The 19988-nt window shown below is 38.6% G+C and overlaps 1 protein-coding gene across 1 annotated transcript in view; it reads right to left on the bottom strand.

Annotated features, from left to right (window-relative positions):
* The window catches only part of ARAP2 (ArfGAP with RhoGAP domain, ankyrin repeat and PH domain 2), a 135688-nt gene that overhangs the window by 30389 nt on the left and 85311 nt on the right, over positions 1-19988 (bottom strand). Inside the window, exons 20-24 of the mRNA XM_051618653.1 lie at positions 19299-19462; positions 17105-17317; positions 14838-14943; positions 12647-12794; positions 11738-11806 (exon numbers count right to left, since the gene is read on the bottom strand). Of these exons, the coding sequence (XP_051474613.1) occupies positions 11738-11806; positions 12647-12794; positions 14838-14943; positions 17105-17317; positions 19299-19462 (700 nt within the window). The remainder of the gene's footprint in view (positions 1-11737; positions 11807-12646; positions 12795-14837; positions 14944-17104; positions 17318-19298; positions 19463-19988) is intronic.

Genomic DNA, 19988 nt, shown 5'->3' with positions numbered 1-19988 from the left:
TTCTATAAAAAAATAATGGCAGCACTTAAAGAACATTAACAGTCTTAAAAACGGTGACTTTAAAGTTAGTTTAGCCTCTGAGAATAGAAAACTAATGGAAAAATTTATGAGAAAAAAACATTACAAAGCTACATTGAAGAAAGCTGCTTAATTATAGTGGCACAGACTCAAAAAAAGCTCATTTATTTGTAAAATTTGCTTTTCAGAGGAAAACATAAAAAGGCTGGAAATAAGAATCAAGCTGACATTTTAATTCCAATGGGTTCATGTAAATAACTGTATGGGGAGAAAATGTGATGTAAATTACAGCAGCAGTCAGAAACAGCTGGCCTAAGTATATGGTGGACAGAAAATGAAGAGCAGCTAATGAAGTGCCACCTGGAATGGAACTTCGGTGACATTTCAGGCATGAAAACTTCCAGGCCTTCAGCAGAAATTTGGTTCAGTTGCTCTTCTCTGAACACTCTGCATCATCAACATTGAGACAATACTACTATAGCTCAAATGTATTAAGTATCTGTATCACTGATTTTCTCAAAAATATGCACTGTTTTGATCCAATAATGTCAGACTATCAGTTATTAAATGGAAATTATTCTCACACACAATTCTTAATTGTAGCTTCTTGAGGCCTAAGTCATCAATGTTGTTACATCACTCGGTCTGCATCGTGTTATCAGTTCTAACAGTAACTGGAAGCCCATCTAATAAAGTTTCCAAAACGCTATTTCTTGGGCATGAGCCTGAAGTTCAATCTCCATGCTACATGGCTTGCACATGTGAAAGTCTTGCACACATGTGGTCTTGCAAACTGCTTATAAGCTGAATGATGGTAGCTACTGACAGAAGCAGCAGAGCAGCTCAAATAGAATGTTTCACCATACCTCTTTCTTTCACTGAAATAATGAAAGATATCAGCTTAAAGCTAAACCATTTCAACTAACCACTGCTTCTATTCAGAAAATGTTTACCCTGTTTCAGGTCTATACTGGCAAATACAGATCATGACAATTGGCTGGGGTCTAATAATTCTATATTTAGTGTTAATGAAAGCATCAAACGCTAATTTTGACTTAAAAACATCAGTTTAGAAGAAGTTTATATGGCCAAACCTGGAAAAATATAAAGCGTAGGCTTCCATACAATCTCATCTTCCAAAGTTATGAGTAACGTGCATTTTATACAAATGACAGAAATTATAAAATATAACAAAGAGGAAGGTCAGCCTTTGTCAAAAACACTTAGTGTTACTCTAGGTGGCTCAAATGTATTCCCCCAGCACAACCTACTGACAATACCGTGCATAATTAGGGAAATGTTGTGTTCTTCTAGGTAAAAAAAACTCATAACATCAATCTCAAGTCATTCTTGCAATGACCTAGAAGTGTCTCTAATCAGTGGGCTTCAGGAAGTAAATACTTTGAAATAATAGCAAGTGCACCATCTTTGAGCAGAATTACTCACTTCAACATTGAAGTGGTCCCAGGCAGTAGGCAACCACATATTTCATGAGTTATGTACACATGGAGTTTCAGAAAAACGTATTTTTAAATTAAACACTAGTTACATTAATTATGTCTGCTACAGAAAAATTGGCAACTGACATAAAATGTTCCACAGCTCAATTCAGAGGGGAAAAATGTTCATCGTCACAATCAAATTGCCACAAATGACAGTCAGGCTCTTGAGGACTTCACTCCTAAGTTGTTATATTCAAGCAGTAATAGGCTGACATAACAAACAGAACACTATCCTTAAAAGCAGTTCAAACTTCAATTTATCACCCACTAAAAGGCAGAAGGTTTGTTCCAGTGTCCATTGCTTGATTAAAAAGCTGAAAAGAAAAAGGCTGTCATCTCTGGGGCAAGTGCTCCCAAACAACTAAGGTCTCCTGAGTTCGTATTTCTTAGGTGGACTTTTGGTGGTTCTTTTTTCCAGGAAATGCCATACACAGTAAAGATACCAATGATTTCACAATATCCAAAAAACATTTTCTAACTCAAACTCAGCATTTTGTGATGTCTTCAGGTACAATATTGACAGAGATTAATTAACAAAATCTACCAGCTCAGTTACTATTTTCCTTACAACAGGTTGTGGAAAGTTGTACGCAGTACTAAGAATTCATGCTTTCCAAGTAGGAATCTGGAATAACTTTTGATAAGCAATTTTAAAGTGCCTCAGTGACCAAGTTCGTTCTAAGAACTTTGAATTACTTATTTTCTTTACAGGGAGAAGAACATCAACCACAGCTTTATCTTGTCCTGTTTGGAAAATAGGGAAGTTGATAATTCTGTATACTATTTTCCATTTTATGCCATTCAAGGCTATATTAAAGAATAAAACCATAACACAAAGTACACAATTGATAGTGTACATCGATTTTACCCACACAATACAAATAATACTGCATAAAATATCTTCATAGGTCTTAATAGTAAAAAATTTCCAGAAGAGTGAAAAAGGTGGTACTTTAATGAAAAGTTCTTGTAGTAATCATAATTTTTTGTTTCCTTTCCACATTAAGATCTTCTAGCATATGGATGTTTGACGCATTTTTCTTTTGTTTAAGTAACAGTTCGTATGGAAATCCAAAGTGTTTGGTCACATAAGATTTTAAGTGATGCAAAAAGAGAGTAAACAGGTATTTCTGGGTCTAATTTCACAATAGCAATCCTCAAAACAATCACTTATGTTCACAGGTACCCAACAAACTAACCTTTTTTGTTAATACATTATTGGTACCTGAAGTTTCTTTTCTTAATTAGGACTGTTGTCATCTTGGGAGAGCCAAGGAACTCAGTCCCTCTCACCATTAAATGCAACCAGGACACACTCTGAATGAGCCCACTGCCAAACTCCATTACTTTGTTTCACATTTCCAAAACAATCGTGTAGCAGATAGGCTCTAAGTTATTCCAGGTGACTGTAAGCTTGTGGAAGGATTGTGTAGGGCTGGAATCAGATACAAAGGAAATATTACACTCCACTGCATCCAATGAAACTGCACCACACTGTAACTACAGATTTTCAAGAGACGGAAAAATGCATTCAAGGTCAGCCTTCACCTTGCTTAAGGAAGTATTAAGCCTTCACATTCCTCATCTGCATATTGAAATGGAAGAAAATGTTCAAGTTCTCTTTTAGAAAGTAACTTAAGAGGATGGTATCTGGCACACACCTGTTCAGTAATTAAAGCAAGGGAAAGTTTTGAGAGGCTCCTTCCTTCAGCATCCCAGCTAGTGACTAGGTCAGAAGGCTTCCTGTGCAGCATGCTGACTGTCAAGACTCCCAGTCTCTCTACCCATTTCACAAGTAGTTTAAGTGCGTAATCTGGGACAGAATAGCACATCTGGGGTCCAGAAGCCTTGCACTGAATAATTGATAAATACTGCTTCTCACATGACACAACACCTGAACTCATGCCATCAGCAACACAGCATATGCCTGGAAAGAACCAGGACACCATCTGGTCAGGCTTCTGCCCAGATCAACTGGAGTCCTAATATTACAGGGTGAGCCAGGGAGTACTTTTGCACCTCAGGTAAGGTTAGCCCTTGTGCACCTAAGGCCTTTGCACTTTCACAACTCTGTGTGGTATGCAAACACAAGACCTCTTGCCAGGAAATAAATAAATAAATATTTTTTAAAAATATGGAAATCATAGCTGTGGTATAATAACTCACTCTAGAAATTATCTGAGAAAGCACCTAACGAATACAATTAAAATTTACAGATAAACCCAGGTGACAACACAATTCAGTGAAATTTAATACCAGTGACATGTTGTATCTAGGAGACTCAGTAGGCAGACTCCATAGTACAGTTGCCACTCTCATACATTATATCTAAGATTATAGCACTAATTTACCCCATTCTTTGGAGAATTTATTTTCCCATAGGATGAAAAAAAAAAAAAAGTTCAAATATATACATTTAAATACAATTCCTAATGCATTTGTTTTTAGCCCTTTCTCTCCCTTAAAGTTGGAAGCATCATGGTGATCCTGCCCTGTCAGGTGGGTTGGACTAGATGATCTTTCGAGGTCACTTCCACCCCCTAAGATTCTGTGATTCTCTCTGAAACTAAAAGTCATTTCTAGCAATGTGTTAAGAAAGCATGAGAACAAATTTAACAGTTGCATACCACCTAATAAAATAAGAAGTCCTTTCCCTGCTGCCTTCCAAATTTAAAGAGCTACAAAGCACTGACAATCATCCCTTTCTATTTATGAAGCATGGATGGATGAGCAAAGAGCTCCTGACTGAACTCAGATGCACAAATGAAGCACAGAAGAGATGGAAGAAGGGGCAGGTGACTCTAGAAAAAGCACAGTTACTCTTCCATTGTGCAAGGCTTAGGTTAGAAAAAACAAAGCCAGCCCCAGGTTGAAGCTTGCAAAGGATGTGAAGCGCAACAGGAAAGGATTCTACAAGTATATGAACAGTGACAAGAAGAATAGGGAAAACATGGGCCTGCTGCTGAATAGGGCAGGGGACCAGCAGACAAATCACAAAGAAGCCAATGTACTCAATGACTTCTTTGTCTCAGTCTTTACTGATAAGACTGACCTCAGGAATTCCAGGTCCCTGAAACCAGAGGGAAGATCTAGTGCAAGGAATACTGCCCTCAGTGGAGAAGGATCAGGTTAAAGAGCAGCTAAGGAAACTAGATATACATAAATCCATGGGGCCTGACAACTAGGACCCATGAGTGCTGAGGAATTACTCTGGTTTCACTGTAAAGTCACTTTCAATTATCTTTGAAAGCCATGACAACTGGGAGAGGTTCCCAAAGAGCACAAGTATCGAACCCATCTTCAAGAAGGGCAAAAAAGGTATATTTAGGGAGCTACAGGCTAGTCAATATCACCACAGTTCCTAAAAAGGTGATAGAGAAATTCCTCCTGGGAAGTGTTTTCAATGACATGAATGAGAACAAACCAAGCAGGATTAGTCAGCATGGATTTAGAAAGGGGAAATAATGCTTAACCAAACTGATAGTCCTCTACAATAAAGACAGTAGTGGATGAAAGAAGAGCAGCAGGTGTTGTTAACATCAGTTTTAGTAAAGTCTTTGACAGTGTCTCCCATAACATCATAATTGACAAGATGACAAAGTACAGGTTACATAAGTAGACAGTAATGTGAATTGAAAACTGGCTAAACAGCCAGGAGACCATTAATCTTCATCAATGACCTGGATAATAGACAGAGCACACCCTTAAGAAGTTTGCAGATGGTGCTAAACTGGGAGGAGTGCCTGATATACTCAAAAGGACCTTGACAGGCTGGAGAACTGGGCAGAGAGGAATCTCAGAGTTCAACAAGGGAAAATCCAAGCCTTGCACGCTTTGGGAGGACTAATTTCAGGTATCAGTACACACTTGGTGACAAACAGTTAGAAAGCAGCTTTGCTGAGAAGAACTTTGATGTCCTAGTATAGAACAAGTTGATCATGAGCGAACAGTGGGCCCTCACATAAAAGAATGCCAATGGTGTCCTGGGCTACATTAGGCAAAGCACTGCCAGCAGGTTCAGAAAGGTGATTCCTCTCTTCTGTCTAGCACTGGTGAGGCCATACCTGGGGTACTGTGTCCAGTGCTGGGCTCCTTAGTACAAGCAAGAAATGGAGCTATGGGAGACAGTCCAGTGAAGAATCATCAAGATGATGAAGGGACTGTAGCATCTTTCATTTAAGAAGCAGCTGAAAGAGTTGAGACTGCTCAGCCTGGAAAAGAGAAGGCTTGGGGGGAATCTTACAAACATGTACAAACATCTGATGGGAAGGAATGAAAAAAACAGAGATACTTTTTCTCAGTGACATCCAGTGACAGGACAAAAGGCAACAGGTACAAATTAAAAACACATAAAATTCAATCTGAGCACAAGAAAACGATTCTGTGAGGGTGGGCAAACACTGGAAGAGGTTGCCCAGAGAGGATCCAATCTGACAGGACACAGTCCTAGACAATCTGCTCTAAGAGGCCATGCTTCAGCAACAGTATAATTAGACTATACAATATCAACAGGTTCCTACCAATGTAGACAACTGGAATAGAGTGGTATCAGAGGAATTTCTGATTAAACATTAGGAAAAGGTTCTTCACTGAGAGGGTGGTTGGTCACTTAAACAGTTTGCTCAGGGAAGTGATCACAGCACAATCACCAATGTTCTTAGTCACATGGTTTAGTTTTAGGTAGTCCTGTGAGGAGCAGTGAGCTGGGACTTCTGTGGGTCCCTTTCAACTTGAGATACTCCATGATTCTATTATAATTCTGTGATGAGGTAGCAGATTTTGCTTCATTTTTAATGTTAAAGTGATATCACTATTTTTTGAAAAGAATGTAAAGCTTAGCCATGTGTGTTACGGGAATCAAGCCAGAGTCTATTAAGATAATAGGTGTAACCATCAGTTCAGAAAGCTGATTATTAATGCTAAAGACTTTGCTGAGAACAAAATAAGAACAGTTAAAATCCCGGTTCAATCTTTCTGTAACTCCGCCTCCCAGCAATCAGGAAAATTCCAGAGAAACCAATCCAAACAGGACCAATTATTCATGAAGGTTCCAATTTCATTATAAAGTTTAAAAATGGGAAGACCAGGTTTTCAGGTGCTGGAAGCTTTCATATAAACACTGTATCAATTATACTTATTTTTAAAAAATAAAGAGCAAGTCTTTCTTTTTTCTTCAACAGGCAGCTTTCTACGTACAATACACCTCATAAAGGTTATTTTGCACTGGTACCTGGAGTAGAAAATAAACAAGACAAACCCACTTTATCTGGGTCTTCTCTACAGTCCCCTCAGCTTCAATTTTAAATACACCCACCTAGCCAGCAGTTGCTACTATATTATTCAATCCATCAACAGCCTTTCAGTTGCCTTTCTACTTTTTTTTCTCCCTATTAATCAAAAGGTCTCCACTATCTCTTTCTCTACTCACACAATTCCTCTGAGATCTCCTTAATCCTTCCAGAAGGTAGTGCAAACACTTAACCATTACAGCTTCCCAGAGTTGCTTGGAAAATGTTAACATTTTGTGTAAACAAACTATAACAAGCATTGTTTTTATTCTAAAAGAAGAAAAAAAAAAAGATAATGTATGGAAAAGTCTGCACATTTTAATTGTCTTAGGCTTCAAAATTTAATTATGTAATCTCATTAAGGTCCTTTGCATGGACCCCAGAATTAAAAAGTTCCACTAAAGATACTTCAACCCCTGCCTTGTAGAATGCATATCAAATTTGGGGTTTTTTGTTATTACCAGGGCAGACGTTTCCTTTCTGCAAGACAAACATTAGAAATAAATTTTAAACAGCAGCTTGGTCACTCCTCACAAGGAACCAAAAAATGCCTTCCATGTGCACATTCACAGTCAGGCATTATGGTCAGAAAGCTTCATACCCTTCTGACCCAGACAGTAAAGAAATATGAGATAAAAATAAGACTCCAGATAGCAATTCACAGAACATGGAATTTCAACGTGTACTTGAAAGACCCTGTGTTCTTAATGACAGCTTACAAGGCACCACAAAACTGTTGCTGGAAGGGGGAAGGCGGTCAACAGACAAAGCATATTAGATTTTTCTTCTGCTAGCTTTCTATTTGTTTCTAAAGCCCTGTAAGAGTGAAAGCTTCCCCTCCACTATTTTATGTTTCTGAAAAACCTTTTAAGCTCCCTACGTTTCCTTTTATCTCTCTTAATTCAACCACATTGGTACTATCATGAAAGTTAACAATTTTTGCTTTAATTAGGACTATACACAAAGACCATACAGTGAAACATGCTATCACTTTGCTGTTTCTTACCACTCTGAGGTTATTGAAAAGCTGTTACAGGTAAGACTGGAATTGAATATGATAGTAAGTTGTATACAATCTCCCATTTGCTTATATTGAATTCCAAAGTTTAGTATGACTTTTAGTGTGTGTCTGAAGCTTTGCCAAATAATATCTGCACTTTGGGGTTGTAGAAATGGTCACAAAACAGGATGCAGCTAAAGAATCAGTTGCTTTAGACTGAAAGGGACGATGGAACTCTATGTATACCCAAAGCTAATTAAATAATGTAAGTATTAATATACACTTGAAAGTATTTAATATGAATGTTTAAAAATAATTTAAAAAACAAGACAGGTCATAACTTTCACTTGCAAATATCGACCATTTCCTTCTCATGAAATTTATGAAGCATAGTAAAAGTATGTAACAACCTATAAGTTATCCTGGGACTAAGGTCAGAATGAAATTCCACCATATGCTTTGCAGAGAACTAGCCTGCTTTATCAGTTTATGCCTCCTCTTTTATTTAATTTTAATTACCCCAGCTCTGTAGTTAACAACACCAGTCACTAAACAAACTTCAAATTCAGAAATCAGAGAATCATTGAATGGTTTGGGTTGGAAAGGACCTTAAAGATCAAGGACAGGCTTTATGGGGCTCTGAGCAATCTGTTTTAGTGACATCCCTGCTTATTGTAAGGGGGTTGGACTAGATGACTTTCAGAGGTCCCTTCCAACCCAAGACATTCTATGACTCTATGATCATCTAGCCCCAACCCCCCTGCCATGGGCTGAGACACCTTCCACTAGACTTCCACTAGACACCTTCCACTAAGTTGCTCAAAGCCCCATCCAAGCTCGTCTTGAACACTCCCAGGGATGGGGCTTCCACAACTTCCCTGGGCAACCTGGTCCAGTGCCTCACCACCCTCACAGGAAATAATTTCTTACTAATACCTAATCTAAATCTATCCTCTTTCAGTTTGAAACTGTCACCCCTCATCCATCACTACATGCCCTTGTAAAAAGCCCCTCCCCAACTATTTTGTAGCTCCCCTTCAGGTACTGGAAGGACACTATAAGGTCTCTTCAGAGCCTTCTCTTCTCCAGGCTGAAGAGCCCCAACTCTCAGCCTGTCTTAATAGAAGAGGTGCTCCAGCCATCGGATCATCTTTGTGGCCCTCCCCTGTACTTGTTCCAGGAGCTCCATGTTGTTCTATTGCAGGCTGCAGAACTGGACACAATACTCCAGGTGGGGCCTCACGAGAGGACTCTTCAACCTGCTGGTAATGTTTCTTTTGATGCAGCCCAGGATACAATTGGCTTTCTGGGCTGGAAGCACACATTGCTGAGCCACATTAAGATTTTAATCAAGCAATACCCCAAGTTCATTTCCTCAGGGCTGTTCTTAATCCATTCTCTGCCCACCTAATATTTGGGCTTGGGATTGCCCTGACCCATGGCAGGATCTTGCACTTGGCCTTATTGAACTTCACACAGTTTGCATGAGACCACCTCTCAAGCCTGTCAAGGTTCCTATGGATGGCATCTCTTCCCTCTAGAGTATCAACTACATTGCTCAGCTTGGTGTCATCGGCAAACATCCCACTGTCCATGTCACCAACAAAGACATTAAACAGCACTGGTCTCAATACCAAATAATGAAGAAAGTTACTTGTTAAAGATCTCCACTTGAATACTGAGGTGTGTGGGAAACTGTTCTTTTCTTCCCCACATAAGTCTAAACAAAACCACAACTTTCTGCAACTGTCCAGCCAATTTCTCTTCCACCAAGTGGTTCATCCTTCACATCAATGTCTCTCCAATTTAGACACATGGATGTCATGCAGCACTGTGTCAAATGTTTTGGACAAGTCCAGGCAGATAACATCAGCTGCTCTTCCCTAATCCACCAACACTGTAACCCTGCCATAGAAAGCCACCAAATTTGTCAGGCACGGTTTGCCCTTAGAGATGCCATGCTGGCTGTCCCCAATCACCTCCTTATTTTCTATGTGCCTTAGCATACTTTACAGTAGGATCTACTCCATGATCTTGCCCAGCACAGATGTTCCCTGGGTCTTTCTTTTTTCCCTTTTAAAAAATTGAGGTTATGTTTCCTTTTTCTTTTCAATCAGTGGGAACTTCACAGGTCCGCCATGACCTCTCAAACAAAATGGACAGTGGCTTAGCAACTTCATCAGCCCATTCCCTCAGATGTATCTTATCACATCCCATGGACATGTGCACCTTCAAGCTCCTTAGACGACCTCAAACCTGATCTACCCCTATGGTGGGTGGTTCTTCATTCTCCCAGTCCTTGTCTTTGCCTTTTGTGACTTGGGCAGTGCAGCTTGAGCACTCGCTTGTGAAGATTGAGGCAAAAAAGTCATTGAGTACCTCAGCCTCCTTCTGAGAGGGCCCACATTTTCCCTAATCTTCCGCTTACCACCAAAATACCTATAGAAGCTTTTCTTCCTGTCCTTGATGTCCCTAGCCAGACTTAATTCCATCATGGCTTTAGCTTTCCCAACCTGATCCCTGACTGCTCAGTCCTCCTTTCCTTCCTTCCTTTCCTTCCTTCCTTTCCTTCCCTTCTTTCCCTTCCTTCCCTCCTTCCTTCCTTCCTGTCCAGGAACTCCTTGTTCACCTACGTAGGCCTCCTGGCTTTTCTGTCCAACTTCTCTTTGTCGGGATGCATCGCTCCTGAGCTTGGAGGAGGTGATCCTTGAATACTGACCAGTTCTCTTGAGCTCCTCTTCCCACCAGGGCATTATCCCATTGTATCCTACCAAATAGGTCCTTGAAGAGGCCACAGTCTGCTCTCCTGAAGTAAAGGGCAGTGAGCTTGCTGTGTGCCCTCCTCACTGCCCTAAGGGTCTTGAACTCCACTCATTTCACAGTCACTGAAGCCAAAGCTTCCTTTGAGCTTCACAGTCCCTACCACTCCCTCCATGTGAGAACAAGATCCAGCATAGAGCTTCTCCTCATTGGTTCCTCTATCACTTGGAGAAGGAAGTTATCATCAACACATTACAGGAACCTCCTGGATTACTTATTCCCTGCCCTGTTGTCCCTCCAACAGGTATCAGGGTGACTTAAGTCCCTCATGAGGACCAGGGTTTTTGAACATGAGGCTACTCCTATCTGTCTATAAAGGGCCTCATCCACTTGGTGTCCCTGGTCAGATGGCCTTTAGCAGATCCCCACTATAATGTCCCCTGTCCCTGCCCTTCCTTTAATCCTGGACATCACATTATCAAAAAAAACAGAATTTCTGGTGGTGTCACCAGTCATGGAGTTATGTATTAATAGAGTAGATGCATCTGTTTCTTCAACTGTCACTGCCTGCAACTGGAACGTGAAAGGAAAAAACAAGCTTTGCCCCAGCTTCCCCCATCAACTGTCCCAAGGCCCTGAAGTCCCTTTTGATGACTCTTGGATTACGTACTGTGGCTTCCTTGAAGCTCACACAGAAGACCAGTAATGCGTAATGCAAGGGCCACAACAGGCTAAGAAGATTCCTAGTGATGTTCTTAACTCAGGCCCAAGGGAGGCAGCAGATTTCCCCATGAGGAGGGTCTGTCCAGCATATTGGACCCTCTGTTCCCCTGAGAAGGGAGATGCCTACAACTATAATCCGTTTTTTCTTCCTGGTGGAGGTGGTCACGATACAAAGGGTAGCAGGCCTTTCTGATCTTGGCAATGTCTCTGGTGTAGATGACCCATCATCCACCAACTGGCCTTCCAGATCCAGAGCCTCATACCTGTTGTACAGAGGCACCTGGGAAGGTAAGATGGGCAAGGAGGGGGTTCACCTGCAGCCTCAAGTATGAACTTGCCTCCATTCACTCCTTTTGTTTAAGCTATATCTCGTTATAAAAAACCTGTAAACAACAAAATAGTATTATTTAAAATTGTTTTCATACCAGTTGATACTTGCTACTTACCTGAGTATCTTTCCACCTGGTAATAAAGCTGTTCTCTATATCCATTTGTTTGACCTGGTCTTCATTTATCTGTTTTAAAATGGATCATTTTTGTTCAATTAGTAAATATAAAGGAGCTAGCATAAAAATTATAGCAAAGACTAACAAACACTAATTTAATATAACAAATTTAGATAAATACAGATATAGAGGAATGTTTACATCTAACAAAAGTAAATAATTAATGACAATGATAAATATTGTTACAATTAACAACACCTTTAGCCACACTCTTATAGAAGCGGCTACGCAAAATATGTTATCAGTCAGAAACAGCATCTAATAGATGGGATCTGTTACTATAAACTTTACAAAATACATAATAGAAGAGATGACTCCATGAAAAACTGCTAAACAATGTTACAGTAGCACAGTAAGCTCTAAACCAAAATGGCTAACACAAATTGCTGCTAGTAGTATCTGTTCTATCCAGCTGGATTTAATGTTCTTTCTAGGCCTAAGGAACCAAACTTTCTCCAGTCTTTCTTGTACCCACAGCTCATGGACTAAGAACAAAGAATTCTTCCATGCCTCAGTTCTGATCTGGACCATAAAATTTGAACAGAAGTATTATTTTTAATAGTCATTATCTTAAAATTGGTATGATAGTGTCAGCAAGAAGAATGTACATAATTTTGGAAAACAGTAGCTCGCAGCAATCCTATAAATGTAATATTTCCTACATGGGCTAAGCTAGCTGGCAAATAAAATTTAAAGCAGACAAAAAACAACATCCACTGAATTACAGCTCAAAAGCCCTACAAATCCTCAGACAGTAAAACTATTAGCAAGATCATCTTTAGGACGATTTCTACATTTTAGCATGTCTAACAGCTGAGCAACCAGGACATATTTATATAAGATACCCACATCAAAAAGTTGCACATAATTTTTAATTAGATCTTCAATTACATTGACTTCTTCACTAGTCTGGCCTTTAGTTTGAAATAAGCATGAGGAAAACACCATGGCTAGATTGTGAGGGTTCATATGATTGATTTCAGAACACTTCTGCACCCTGTTGAAGGAAAAATAAACATATTTAGAAGGTTTTGTTGTCCCTTTAACTGTCTGAAGCTTCTCTACAGAATATGGAGTGCATTTCAAAAAGAGTAACTACATTAAATCAAAGAATCTATTATTTTTTTTAATTTATTCATTTATATTCTTTATCTCACATCTCCTTACAGAAATAAAAGCTTATACTTTCTATCTTTATCTCCAGTAGCATCAAAATTACTTAAAATAAAAATAGAGTAGAAAAGGTCAGTTAGAAGGGACCTACAATGATCCTCTAGCCCAAATATGACCACTTAAGGGCTGACCAAAAATCAAAGTATGTTACTAAGGGCATTGTCCGAATGCCTCTTAAACACTGACAGGCTTTCGGCTTCAACCACTCCTCTAGGAAGCCTGTTCCAGTGTTTGACCAACCCCTCAGTAAGCAAATGTTTCCTAGTATCAATTTGAACCTTCCTGGATGCAAATTTGAGTTATTCCCACATGTCCTATCACAGGATACAAGGGAGAAGGGATAGGCATCTCACTCTTTGCTTCCCCTCCCCAGGACATTATGGAGAACAATGAGGTAACCCCTCAGGTAACCTCTTCTCTAAACTAGACAAGCCCAAAGTCCTTACCCACCTCTTACAGGACATACATTCCAGCCCTTTCACCAGCTTTGCTGCCCACCTCTGGACACATTCAAGGACCCTCACACCCTTTTTAAATTGTGGGGCCCAGAACTGCACACAGTACTCAAGGTGAGGCCACAACAGTGCAAAATCAGCTTCACTTTATTCATAGAATCATAGAACGGCTTGGGTTGGAAGGGACTTTAAAGATCACCTAGTTCCAACACCCCTGCATAGGCAGGGACACCTCCCACTAGGTCAGGTTGCTCAGAGTCCCATCCAACCAGGCCTTGAACACCTCCAGGGAGGGGGCATCCACAACCTCCCTGGGCAACCTGTTCCAGCGTCTCACCGCCCTCACGGGAAAGAACTTTTTCCTAATGTCCAACCTGAATCGCCCCTCTCTAAGCTTCAAACCGTTGCCCCTTGTCCTCTCACTATACACCTACGTAAAAAGCCATACCCCATTTCTTGTAGGCCCCCTTCAGATATTGGAAAGTTGCTATAAGGTCACCATGGAGCCTCCTCTTCTCTAGGCTGAACAACCCCAAATACCTCAGCCTATCTCCAGATCAGAATAGATATTACAGCATATTAATATATCTAAACTGGATATGCTTAGAAACATTGCTAATCTCAGTACAATCTTTAACCCAATAAAGGCACCATAAATAATCATACAAAGTTTTTAAGGGACATTTGCTATGTACCTGGTTATGTAATGTAATTTTTGAACATAATCTTGTGTAAAGAGAAGGTTCTACACATTTTATACCTACCACAATTTGCCAGGAACATTATTTAACTTGTTCAATAGATAATAAATTATAGAGCATTACTATTTAACCACAACACTGCTGAGTCATCCAAATCACATATTTTTTACACATCTGCTGCTGCCTACTTCATCTAAGAATAAGATATGACCTTTGCTGCTTAAACAAATTTATATTTTGGATATTTTCTCCTGCTACTTCTGCTGCAAAATGAAGCATTGATGAAAAATAGAAAGGGCAGCTAATTCTCAAAACTATTATGTGAAATATAGAGTGTAGAGAAGGACATTTCCCCTGAAAAAAATGTTTTGATTTCAAGAACTATTTGCAAGAATCCTCTGGAAGACTAGCAGACTGCAGTAAAATGTGTCGGTATAAAGAAGCTATATAAAAAATTACCCTACTTAAGTAGCACTCTCTTGCTGTAAGGCTTATTCCATCCCATTCATATTTATAGATACCTACTGCTAAAAATAAAACTGAAGAAAAAAAACACATTATAAATTAAAGGGAATCAAATATAATTGTCACAACTAGGTAATTTTTTGATGCTTACTGGTTAATAAAACAAGCCACATTTAACTTATGGTATAGTTATACTGAGAACACATTACAAGAATTTCTCTTCTAAATAGCATAATTTGCAATGACCTGTAAAGATGTTCAATTAAAGCAGCCAAAGTTGCCCTATTGACTGGTGGGAGCGTCTGAATAAAAGCTCCATACTTCCTCACACGTTCTTTTTCATTCTGTGTATCTGCCAGAAAACAATAATTTCATATAAATAACAATGAACAAGAAACCAACAACAGCTCTCATTAACTATATTGGCATCATCTAAACATTTAAAATTACAATTTACCCAACCAGCCTCTTCTTCATAAAGGCAATACTGACAAGCTACTATTAAGCAAGTCTATTATTATACACTAGTTCAGGAAAACAATATCAGCAATAAAGAGCGACAGTTCTATATTCAAGCAGCAGTTGCTACAGTTTAAGACTAAATCCCAGGACAGCAAATGCTTTTTCTCTCACAGGACATTTAATCTGTCATTTGTGTGTGTACATGTGCAAGAGCATGTGTATGCACCAGCGCAAATGTACTTCTAAGTGTTGCCAGAGATGAGAAAGGAAAAGACCTTAACATATTTTTTTCTTCAATGTTATTGGAGAAGTGTCTCAAGGACCAAAGTATTTTAAATATCCAAAGATATAAGATTGGTAAGAGGAAAGCAAAGAGGTGGTGAATAAGCTGTGCAAAGTCGTATGGTTGAACAGTGGCAGAGTCAATGATAGGAATTCCCATCTTGGGAATTGCAGTATCTGTGTCATAGCCACATCTGTCTACCATCAAGTCATGTCGGCTTCCCTGTGCTGCACAGATACTACAGAGCATAATCCTGCTTGGGGAATGAGCAAAGTTAATGTAATTTTTTTTTTATTTTTTAACTAACTTCTTCTTTTTAGTCCCTTGCTTCTCTCAAGTTTCTGAAAAGAAATGCATGGAAGACCTGTCATCTCTTCCAGCTGATGGCTAGCACTCTCCACTAACCACTGCACTATGGTCTGGTAACTTCCATAATTGGAAGAAAAAACAAACAGTTTAAAGGTTTTCTACTCTATCTTCCTAGGTCTTTTAGTCCTTCTACAAGTACTTCCAATATCACTTAACTGTAATATAACAGAATTCTCTGCTGTCAAGCTGAAGCAAAATTTTAGCCTAATGCACAAATTAGAAAGTTAAATCACTGTAACATAATTACGCACTTTGACAAAAAAGGTAACTTAAACTGATACACATACAACTTCTTCTGATTTCTGATGAGAGCAATCTTGTCAGAAGTTCTTAATATTCTTTCCTCTAGCTTGTTCAAGTTTAAAGGCAAAAATGTTTTATATTCATACTTGAATTTCCCAAACTTATCTAGTGGTTTCTATTAAGGCAACTTCCATGTTTTACCTTAAGCAAATCAGAGAGGAATATGCTTTTAGTATCTTTTTAAAACAAAACTCACCACACAGCAAATGGGCCTATATTATTTCAATACACAAATGCAGAAATTAATGTTCAGTCCTAGCTTTTCCCATGCACCTCTTATTGTTACACATTATCTGCAACTTTATAGTGGTTTGGGAAGGAAAGGTTTTATTTCTCGGAGTCTGTAAATACTACAATATAGAAACAGAAATATAGCTGTTTTCTAAGAATACTATATAAAAAAAAAAATCACAACTTATGTAATGAGTGACTAATGAATGTACTAGTAATCTCGTGGTTTTGTTTTCAACCATACAGAGAAACGCTCCTCATGTTTTAAATACATCAAAAGTTACAGGCTGGGTTCAAATTACTGAAATTTTCTTTCACATTAATATTTCTAAGGGAACAAAAACAAAATAACTGTTAACAAGTTACAGTGTTAATACACATACATTTGTGCAAACGTTCATAAAAGATACTCAAATCACTTAAGCAGCAAGACTGTCACCTAACTATCATGCAGAAAATAGCATCAACATTTTGCCACTTTTGAACTAAGTGTCTACATACCTTCAAAAGACAGAGTACACACATTTTACCTACTCTGATTTTGTCTATTCCTTGAATTCTCCATCAAATATTAATAATCACTTCTTACTTTGGCTGATCCAACTACAGCACAGTGCAATATTGGCCTACTGTTCACAAATACATCGTTAAGAAAATATTGCTATTTGTTATCATTATTCTGGTTCACTTAAAGGTAATAGAATGTCTCTGATAAACATCAGTCTATTGCAGCCAAGCTCTAAGCATTTTTTTTTTCTAACAATTGTTTTGTCAATTATCTAATAACACAGGTCAACACAGCGCAATTCACAACCCCTCAAATTTGTATATATAGCCTTTCTTGGAGTGTTACTGAATACATTACCTAATGCAGAGATCCAGAATGGATAAAGTTCTTTACTGAGAAGTGCATCATCTATTTGAGAAAGAAAAAGTTTCAATACATCTGTCACATCTTCAAGCTGATGTTTTCCTGCTCTTAGTTTAACACTCCTTGCATCTTTTTTGAAGCTTTCCAGCAGCTCAGCCACATTGGAAGAATCACCATTCTTCAGGTAGATCTGCTTGCTACCTAAACCTGGGTTACAGAAATACAGGACAGAAAAAAAGTAAAATTCAGTACTCTCTTAAAAATTCTTAACATCTTTATATGAAAAGTGTATCTGGCTGTCAAACATCATATTTCCTACTAAAATCTCTCTGGCCTTTTACACATACTCACTTTGTTAGTAAAACGTTGCTTAGTCTGTTTACACCCAATCAGATCTTTCTGCAAAAAATACACATCACAATACTACGCAAGTCTGGGATCACGGTTTCAGGAATACTTCACAGACAATTCAAATCCCCAAATCTCTTCAGGACTTCCTCAAACAATAGTTTAAAAAGGCACACTACAGGAAATACATTTTGATGACTCGTATTGTATTACACATAAAACACAGCTGCTTTCATTTACAAAACTCCCACTATTTTACTACCCTACTGATCAACTCAATTTAGGATTCAGCAAAGTATTCATCCAACCTAAAATATTTTGCTCTTAAAACCTCAAGATTAGTAGAAAGTATTTCTTTTTTTCTGAGTTTTCTCAGGTTCAAGATGACATCAGGCAGCCACTATTCTTGAATTTGACAACTAATACCACTAAAGCACAAAGCCAACTTAAAAGAAAATTTTCAGTCTACAACACAGCCAAGATTACCTTAAATTACTGGATACAAGAGTAGCCAAACCCACTATTTTTTTAAGCTTGTGGAAGTTTGGCATAGAAGTCCAATACCGTTGCTTCTCTTTGTAGAGATTTTATACAAAACCTTGCTTTTCTTATTCACCTGTCAAATCAAGTATTCTGTCAAAACCTAAGAAATCTTGACTTATGTTCCTGAAATTCACTTTTCCTGTAATGCCCACAAGCACTACTATTTGATACTGCCTTTGTGTTGTTACTGTCATGAAGAGCTGTGGGACCCAATAGTGTCTGTGCTCTCTAGACCACAACTAAAGACAGAACCTGTACTATGATGACAAAACAACATGTATGCATACAAGTAATGCACACAAATAATTCCTTCAATTTTCAAATGAGTATTTCAACACTCAATAATGCTGCTCCTGAAAAAAACAGAATTTTCATTACAGATCTAACTTACTTAGACATTAGGACATTGAATTTTAATTTAGAAAACACACAAGCAATTGTTCCAAGTGCAGGACATGATTACACTGCTTTAACAACATCTAGTGCATGAAACAGCGTAAACTGTACTTAGAATAATTCCTATTGCTAAGGATTAAAAAATAATGTAGCAAAAAAAATTCCGCCCCTTGGTTTTAGGCAATAGTTGTAACCCAGACACAACTACTTACCACATTCCTGTATGGCCAAATTTGAAAGTTCAATCACTGAAACATAAATTAGGCTTTCTCATACTGACAAGAGGTTACAGCCACATTTATCCTGAAGACATACTTGTACAGGTCTGATATGTATTTAGCATTTCACAAGAAAACTGATGAATTTGCAGCAGTAAAGAGGACACAAGACATAATCTGACAGTGATCAAATGCTATGGAAAGTTAGGCTGGCAAAATGTATTTAAACAAATGGAAACTAATTATACATCCTTAGGCTATTATGCGGAAAAAATCAGCAGCCTTAAGGTTGAACTTGGCTCCACAGTTAGTATCAGTTTCCCCAAAAGATGTGCTGACCAGTCCTGGTTATGGTCTATCCCGGTACACATAGCATATTTTCAGGGCTGAGGTGTTCTGCACTGAGGCAGTGGTCCCCATGGCTGAGCAACACCAAGCAAACAAGACAATTTTTAAAATAGAAAGGTGTCTCTAAAGGGCATCTACCAAGCTCATTCCCCAAACTACTCATTCTCAGATCTGTGGCAATGTACTTCACCATCACATAAAAAGGGTGGCAAGGCTAATGAGTGTTCTGGTTTTAATTTGGGTAATATATAAACTCATCCAATAATATCTGATCGTGTGGGGACTTAGGTATTATACAAATAATCTTAGGTTGAATAAAATCCACTTATACTTACCATACTGTGTAACAAATGCTATACAGCTGTTCACTATAATAGGAACATCATTTTTGCTGAGCTGCTGATCTTGTAACGCATTACCATCTGTACCTGCTGCTTTTTCAATTGCAGTATACCAGACCATGAAATCCAGCTTTGTATGGCCATGGATGTACAGAGTTCTGAAAAGTACAAAAATATTTTGATAGCAGAAAAGAAATAGAACTGATTTTATTGTGCTACAGGAACATAGCAGATGTCCGTGAAAAATAAGAAACACTTGGAGTGAGACATCAAGGTACCACCTTCCACCCCAAAAAGCTGTGGTGGTTGCCTATTGTTACAGCATCTTTTATTTTCCCTAACTACATTTGTACTAGTAGTGTCACAATAAATGAAAGAAGATCCACAAACACTGTCAGAGGCCTTTGAAAGGACCTGACCAACATTTTATTACTGTTCTTCCATCTTGCTCCTACACTGGGCATTCATAAGTCCAAGTAAAAATTAAGCAGGAAAGCAAGATTTAGAGACAACTTTCAATACTGGAAAAGACTTTCCTTCCTTTCCGCTCGCCACCCCCCAACACTTCTTTAGAGAAGCTGTGACCTACTGAACTTCCCTTTATCACACGTATCACAATTACCACCCTCAGAAAATCACAGAGCCGAGGAACATGTATTGAAAAACTAAGAATTGAGGTGGAAT

Source organism: Apus apus, chromosome 4 (assembly GCF_020740795.1).
Source record: "Apus apus isolate bApuApu2 chromosome 4, bApuApu2.pri.cur, whole genome shotgun sequence".
NCBI classification, from domain to species: domain Eukaryota; kingdom Metazoa; phylum Chordata; class Aves; order Apodiformes; family Apodidae; genus Apus; species Apus apus.
This window is presented reverse-complemented; position numbering and strand designations above follow the sequence as displayed.